The sequence below is a fragment of the Sinocyclocheilus rhinocerous genome, unplaced genomic scaffold (genome assembly GCF_001515625.1).
Source record: "Sinocyclocheilus rhinocerous isolate Xijiao unplaced genomic scaffold, SAMN03320098_v1.1 scaffold3807, whole genome shotgun sequence".
In the NCBI taxonomy this organism is placed as follows: Eukaryota; Metazoa; Chordata; class Actinopteri; order Cypriniformes; family Cyprinidae; genus Sinocyclocheilus; species Sinocyclocheilus rhinocerous.
The window spans coordinates 646,314-654,319 of NW_015660506.1; the positions used below are offsets into that span (position 1 = coordinate 646,314).

The window sequence follows — 8,006 nt, forward strand, 5'->3', positions numbered from 1 at the left end:
AGCAAATAAAGTGTAATGATATAAATAAAAACAGTATTCTTCCACCAAACAATGTAGTTCCTCAGAAACAGTTGTGGTTCCAACAAAGTGGTTGCCGAGCAACACACAGAAGTAAACAAAGGTGTATGTTTGTAGTGTAATTTACAACAGCTTTGAACGCGGCTCAACCAATCAGAATCAAGGACCGGAACTATCCGTTTTATAAAAAATATTTTTTAAAGGTGTTAAATTCGAGATTTAAAGGTGTTCACTTTTTCTTTTTGAAACCATTGTTTTTGCATTTTATTTTTATGTGTCTAGCATCAAGCAAAGATCAAATCCCTCACCGACTACATGCAGAGCATGGAACAGAAGAAGAGACAGCTGGAGGAAAGCCACGACTCCCTGATGGAGGAGCTCGCTAAACTCCACGCACAAGGTCTTTGTGATGCACATATACTTTTTGTAGTATTTACAATCAATTTGTTGCCACAGAATACTGTGATATTATATTATATTCAAATTCAAACAAGCACAACATGTTTTATTCACAGTGATTTTACTATATATGTAAAAATCTTCTGAAAGTTTTGTGATTATTTTGGTTAATGCAGAAAAGATGCATGAGGTGTCAGTCCTGGATAAGGAAAAGGAACACATGAGCAGGATACAGGACGCTGAGGAGATGAAGGTAATGAACATGAACACTCAGATAACCCTCTCAAACTCAAACAAGCAGAGCAATGTTACAGGAAATCAACCTACATATAGCTGTCTCTGCATATTAAACTATGATAGAAGTATTAAAGGTCAAATTTGAAGATTAATATTGTGCCATTTATATTCAATATGTAAATCCCACGTGCACCTGCATGTAGAAAGCCCTGGAACAGCAGATGGAAAGCCACAGAGAGGCTCATCAGAAGCAGCTCTCACGTCTGCGAGATGAGATCGAAGAGAAACAGAGGATCTTGGATGAGCTGAAGGAGTGAGTATTTATTCCTGAATACTTCTTGTCAGTTCTATAATTGTTTTATATCTAATATTCATTTGTAGTATTTCTTTTGAGACATTGAATACATCTGCTTTTGACTGGCATTACTCCAAATTAATGAACTTATCAAAATAGTTTGATTCATTCAATAATTCCCTGCTCTCAGTGTGAACCAGGCTCTTCAGCTTGAACAGAAGCAGCTCATGTCTGACTATGAAAAGCTGAAACAGGAGGAACAGAAGAAGGACGAGAGGCTGCAGAAGCTTCTGTGAGTCAGCTGCTCATATTAAAAAGTCATATATATTATCTGCTCAAGGAATAAGTCAGTGAAAGATTTTATGAGTGACAATGTTTGTAAAACAGCTCTGTTCCTCTAATAAAGACATTTTTGTTGTAATTAGCTTGTTGAATGAGAAGAGGGAGCAAGCTAAAGAAGATCTCAAGGGTCTGGAAGAGACTGTGGTGAGTAAGATGACATTACCTGGCATTAGAGTTTGTCTCTGAGCACCACCATTGGCCATCTCAGAGTTGTTCATCTTGAATATTCAACCTGTGTATAGCTGTTATTCTTGTATAAAGTATTTTTTTTTAGATCACTGATCATGATGTTTTCTCTTCTACAAGGCCAAAGAGCTCCAGACTCTCCATAGCCTCCGTGTGCTGTTCATCCAGGACATCAATAATCGCATTGGACGAGTGAGTATACAAAACAAATACTGTTCCCTTCTTTCTGAGTGGCAATGTGCTAGCGTTCTCTGTCCAACAGCTTCCAGTTACTACTTCTAATGATGCAACCCTAACCTAACAGACAATAATAGGAATAAGGAAACACATTAAAGCAAGACACTACATGCAAAAGCATTGTTTTTTTCATGCACTGGCCAATACTGAGATTCTGGGCTATTTTTGCTTCCATAAAATGTCTTCTTTTAGACTAGTGGATAGAACATAGCCAAAACACACACATAAGCATTTATTTTGTTACACTTTATCTATGTGCGTCTGTAGATATTAATTTCAATACATATCATTAAAGGCTGTTTTCTAATGCACTGAGCCAAAAATCTCCATTCAGTATTAGGTTTATTCCAATCTAAATTCTGAATAAAATTCTTGTTTTATTTTGTTGAGATATAAGTAAAAGGTTTTTACAGATGTTAAGTTTTTTTTTACATTTTGGATATCTATTTTTATCAATCCATAAATCAGTAAATACTGTCAAAAGCAAGAAAAACAATACCTTTTTACCATGTTTTTAGGAATATAATGTATAAATTGTACAAAATGATATATGTACAAAGTTATCCTCTGTAAAAACCACTAACTCTAATATGTCCACAAAACAAAACAAATTGAACCTGGCTTTATCCAATGTTCAGATTTCTGTTCTGGAATGTTATGCAAATTAGAGCTAATTTAATTTGATAATGCCTCTTTTGCATATTTAAACGTCATTTTAGAAAACAAAGCTAAACACTTTTTCCTAATGTACTGAGTAATCAACTGAGGAAGTATGGTGATATCTGCAGTAATAGTTATAACATTTTTAGCTATTAAACTGCTTTTAAAATGGTTCAAATAAATAAGGTGTAACTGGCCACTGTGGAAAAAAATGACATTTCTGTTTTGTAGAGTGCAGAGTTGGACACTGATGAATCAGGGGGAAGTCTGGCACAAAAACAGAAAATAATTTTCCTCGAGAACAACCTGGAGCAGCTCACTAAAGTCCACAAGCAGGTTTTTAGGATTTTTTTTTTTTAAACTTTTCACAGAAATTACAAATAAATGATTATTTATAAGTTAATATGATATAATGAATAATAATGTATATTATAATATAATATGGTATTAGTAATTCTGTCTATATATTCTGCAATTTCCATAGCTGGTACATGATAATGCAGACTTAAGATGTGAGCTGCCCAAACTGGAAAAGCGCTTGCGTGCAACTGCTGAGCGTGTGAAGATCCTGGAGTCTGCTCTGAGAGAGGCCAAAGAAAGCGCCATGAGAGACCGTAAGAAGTACCAGCAGGAGGTGGACCGTATCAAAGAGGTCATCCGAGCCAAGAACCAGGCCAGGATGAAACACACCGCACAGATCGGTCAGAGCTGCTTCATCTTCAGATCTCAATGTTGCATTATATCCAGTAGAGGCCGCCACATACTCAGTAATACCACCTCGTCTCCTGTTACCTGATGACCAAACCCTCTCATGCATTGCTGCATGTCTCCCATATATTATGCATATTCCATATATGTATGTGCACATATTCATTTACTTTAGATTCTATTCATTTACTTTAGATTCTATCTGTAAGTTAAAAGTTTTTTTAAATATGTTTCATTTTGAACTGCACTGTTTCTTATAGCTAAGCCTATTCGTGCTGGACATCATCACTCAGTGGCTTCTGCCTCACCGGGCCACAGTGTCAGAGGGGGCGTCCCAAGCCCACGACAACACCACCAGCACCAACCGCAGCACCATCACAGGAGCAAGTGAAAAACACACCACGTAGGTTTGTTTTAAAACACTCTTTTGTTGTCAAATGAGCTTTTTCTGCTACAGCAATATGTATTGCTTCATTTTAACCCTGAAACGACTGGCAAATTAAATCATATTCTGAAATAGTATCATATTTGGTACATCAGGCTTTTATGATTCATATAGTATGATATAAAATGCATATAAATATCAGTTGTCACTCTATATCTCCCAATAATATGTCTTATTTGATACATGCTCACATTTTAACATGATTTTTTAGTAGCTTCAATATTACTAATATTATAGAAATTATTCTTACATTTACTTTATAAAAATCGGTAAAGATTTTACAGCAAAAAGACGTGTACCACAAACTGAAGGTGGACATTTTTACAATTATACTGAAAGTTTGGTTTATACTTTTTTACTCATAAAAGTATAAACTATCAATCGGATGACAGAAGGCATGTAGAAGATTGTTTGCAACAGGTTTTTCAGTTTTGATAATGTATCAGATATGATAGGGTTAAGTCATGGAGCCATGTCATGTTCCTTCAGATGCATGTGTTATTCTTCTTAATTTGACGTTGGAACAAGCTTGCGTGATTCTGTTTGGCTTAATGCTGAGATGAATGGGTCAGTGCTGAAAAATGTTGCTAGTTAGGTTTCCAGCATGTGATGCATCTGGGAAGCACAAATAACTTTAGTCGGAAAGTTGTGGCGTAACATTAGTTACTGTGCCAACTGTTTGACAAAGATGAAGCAACATGGTTATAATAGCTACAAAAGACTTGTGCCCGAATGCTTGGGAAAGTCAGTGAACTGTGGACAGTGTCTAGTGCCATCTGGCATTCGCTGAAATGTTGTCAAAGTTTATGGATCTATTTCAGACTCACTTTCGTTTACCTAGTCAGGAAGATTTTCTTCATGTTCTGGGTTACAAGAAAAGCTGTTAGTCAGTAATACAATGTTTAGGGTGGGTTTTCTGACAGGTTTCCTCCCAATACGGCGTGTCTAACTCTTTACACTTCCAACAGGAGACAAAAAATAAGCGGTCTGATACCAGTCTGCACATTCTTTCCTTTCCAGCTATGTGTGGCAACAAGAAGACGTCTTTTTCCAATGCAGTCTGTTCTATTCAATGAGGGGGGGAAAAGAACTGCTGTCATCTTATACTAAGACTTTTCAAGTTCACTTCCTGTCCTTACCATGACCTCCATGCATTCATTCTGTTTAAGTCGAGATTTGTGGACTCATCTATGAATAAACAAAACCAGACCCACAAACTAAGACTAAAGGATATTTTCTTTTAAAATGATTGAAGTGCTATTTCATTGCAACTTTTTTTTTTTTTTTTTGCCCGGAGTCGTTTTGTATATGAAGAAGTCTTCAGTGTTTCTATCACATTCTGATTACAGTAATTCGGCTCGTCTGTCATTACACATGCCAGGTTAGTTTCCATAGTAGGAAGTCTGGGAGGATGAAAAGTTGTCACTAGAACCTACACTGGAAGTTTTGACACCCTCGTGAGTAACATTAAGAGCTTTCTGTGGTTCTTTTAATGGGCACTAATTCCTTCAGTCTTGATGGCCATTGAGAACATGCAGTGACATGACTTAGGAATGTATCTTAGGAACACACACATTGCTTCAAGCTTAATTCAGTTTATTTTATTTACATATTGTCTTTTGTATATTATTTTTGAGTTCCTCACAGTAGATCCAGGTTGTCATGTGTAGACGTTGTTATGCAGATATGGGTGCTTTAAAAATTTTAGTCACTGTTATTTATACCGTAAGGTGCTCTGGAGCAAACAACAACTGTAAAATATCAGTATTAATACCACATTAGTGGGAAAATCAGGAATAATTTCTATATTCCTGTTATTAAACTGACCTGTTTTGAAGGGCATGAAATGCAATCATTTAAAGAAAGCCAAAGTCAGAGACATGACAGCTTCACATATGAAAAGATAAATTAAAGAACGCAAATGTGGAGAGATTTTACAGCTGATTGTTCTTTTTGCATTTTATGTGCTGAATTATACTGCATAATTTAATTTTGCTTATTTTCATATAATTATTTATTATTCTTGATATCATTATAATATGAATGAAGGATTCTTTAAAAAAAATAAAAAAAACTCCAATGAAGAGATATCATAGATTTTTTGAAGAATCACAAATATTGTTTCATCAGGTAAAATATGCTACCATGCCATAGCTATTTACAATCTTGTGCTAATACTGTACAAAAATGTTGCGTACTAACTTGTCTGGTGTTAATTGTCTCCGGTCTATACTTCTGCGTCTATACTTAGCATTGTTTTTTGTTATCAGCTGTAATGAAGTGACATCAGTACATGAAAATGTTAATATGGTGAAAACTAATTCTTAATCAGTTTAATGTAAAGACTGACCAGCTCCATGATAAGTAATGTGAACACTTTCTTGCACTCTCTTGTTGGATGTTGTGAATTGAGGAAGAAAAACACAAATACTTTCACAGAAATTCAACTTAGTTTCTATTTGAGAACCTGTCCTATCAAAAGAACATCATAACTGAAATAATTAGTTTTTCCTATTTAAAAGATCATCTAATGTAAAGCATACAAACCACATAACCTAACAAGGTCTAGTGTTTTTGTATCTATGTCCTTGTACTGTTTTTTTCCATGTAGGCTACAGCTCTATTGTGATCACTGTACTGCACACAGAGACCTCTTCAAATCGAGTTTGTCTTCAGGTTCTTGTTAATCAGTGTTTCTAAATTTTCTGAAATGTGTTCTATAACTATAACTTTACCTCAGCAGCGTATGGAGCATTTGAAAACGAGATATTAAAGAACATGGAATGAACTTCAAATGACTCAGTTGTTTTGTAGGTGAATGAAGTGCCACAACAAGGATATGAAAAGGTTTCTAATGTTTGTTTGTTTCGAGATCATGCTTAAAGCGCACGTGTTATGGATAACAGGGTTTTACCTACAGAGTGTGACACTCATTTATCAGATGTTGATGTGGAATAAATTGAATGTGTAAAAAAAGTTTACTAAATGTATCCTGCAGCAATGTTGTCTTCTCTTGGCAAACAGTTTTACTTCGCTGTAAATTGCTTTGAGGAAAAAATAAACATGGACAACTTTATGAAAACCTATGTTGGTGTGCGGATAATTTTGAGTGGTGACAGCTAAAGTACAGGATCAAAGCAAGTCCACCTTTTCTGCCAATCGATTCTTTTGAACAATTCGTTTCAAAGAACCGGTAAATAGATTCAAATTTACTGTAATCATCCTTGTGAGCATATTACAACATGATCTAAAATGTTCTAATAAATCCATATGTAGCAGGTACATTACTTTTTGTTGTGTTTTATTACGTTTTTAAGAGTGTTCGGCCGGTCAGTCACTGATCTGGTCCCAATCCAGTGATTCAGTTCATGAATCGAACATGTCAGAAATACGGTTCTAATGAGTCAGATTCGAGAACCGCTTTAGATGTGAGCTGGTTCAACTGATTCACTAAAATATTTGACTCAAAAGAAAAGGAATCCTGACGTCGAGACCCAGTCGACCAATCAGAGACTGTGTTTGTGAGAGCGGCGAGACCAGGGTGAGACGCGAAAAACCACAGCAGCAAATGCACTCATTTTGTAGTTGATTGTGGCCGTGTTGTCCCAAATCGCTGCAGAGGGGATGCGGGTGACCTTCACGTACTACAAGGAGTTGTGATTTTATTTCTGTACATGTGAATGAAATCACACACGTCGACGGTGAGTATGCTTTGAGCTCTTTAAGTTTGACAGTTAAACTCTAGGACAAACGCTCAAGATCTCTTTGCCAACACCAAACTCATGAACGAGATGTCAACACAGCGTGACTTATTATTTAACGTTAAGACACTTTTACATTATGTTAGTCTAAATCTTTTACACAACCGACTTGGATCTAATGACCACTCCTGCTAGTTGTCACACGTTTTATTTCACCGAACACTCAGCATGATGTTATTTTATAACATAGGTTTTTAGACACACCTTTAAATCTTGCTACAAAAAAATAAATAAATAAAAAATAATTGAACATTGCCATCGACATCGTTATTTGCCCGGGGAAAATGCAGATCATTGAAGCATGTCGGGATATGTTCACGACACTATATTTTAAATAAAAATGCCATTATCCACAACATGCAAATTATATAGACTAGTTAATTATTTTTTTTCTTCAAAATTTGAACAATAAATAAATAATAAAACTGAAGAAATGAAAAGGTATAAAAAAAAATTTTAATATTTTTGGCCAATTGTATTTTATGAATTTATAATTTATTTTTTATCATTTATAAAATTACAACATATGTGGCATTATAACCCCAACCTGATATTTATGACAAATAACCTTGTCCTTCATTGTAGTATAGTTATTTAAGCAATATCAGAAATGATTGGATGTTTAGCTTGGTTGACATAATTCATTAAAAAAAATATTACTTTTAGTTTTTACTTGGGTGTCTGAAACCACCTTTCATAAGCATTGCTTTAGAAAAAA

At 35.2% G+C, this 8,006-nt stretch overlaps 1 protein-coding gene across 1 annotated transcript in view; it reads left to right on the top strand.

Moving 5' to 3' along the window:
- LOC107725211 (kinesin heavy chain-like) overlaps positions 1-4,745 on the top strand; it is a 19,583-nt gene extending 14,838 nt beyond the window's left edge. The window contains exons 13-22 of the mRNA XM_016534398.1: positions 301-418; positions 594-670; positions 858-967; positions 1,140-1,241; positions 1,375-1,435; positions 1,598-1,669; positions 2,606-2,710; positions 2,859-3,075; positions 3,343-3,485; positions 4,496-4,745. Of these exons, the coding sequence (XP_016389884.1) occupies positions 301-418; positions 594-670; positions 858-967; positions 1,140-1,241; positions 1,375-1,435; positions 1,598-1,669; positions 2,606-2,710; positions 2,859-3,075; positions 3,343-3,473 (993 nt within the window). The 3' untranslated portion in view covers positions 3,474-3,485; positions 4,496-4,745. The remainder of the gene's footprint in view (positions 1-300; positions 419-593; positions 671-857; positions 968-1,139; positions 1,242-1,374; positions 1,436-1,597; positions 1,670-2,605; positions 2,711-2,858; positions 3,076-3,342; positions 3,486-4,495) is intronic.
- Positions 4,746-8,006: the final 3,261 nt, after the last annotated feature.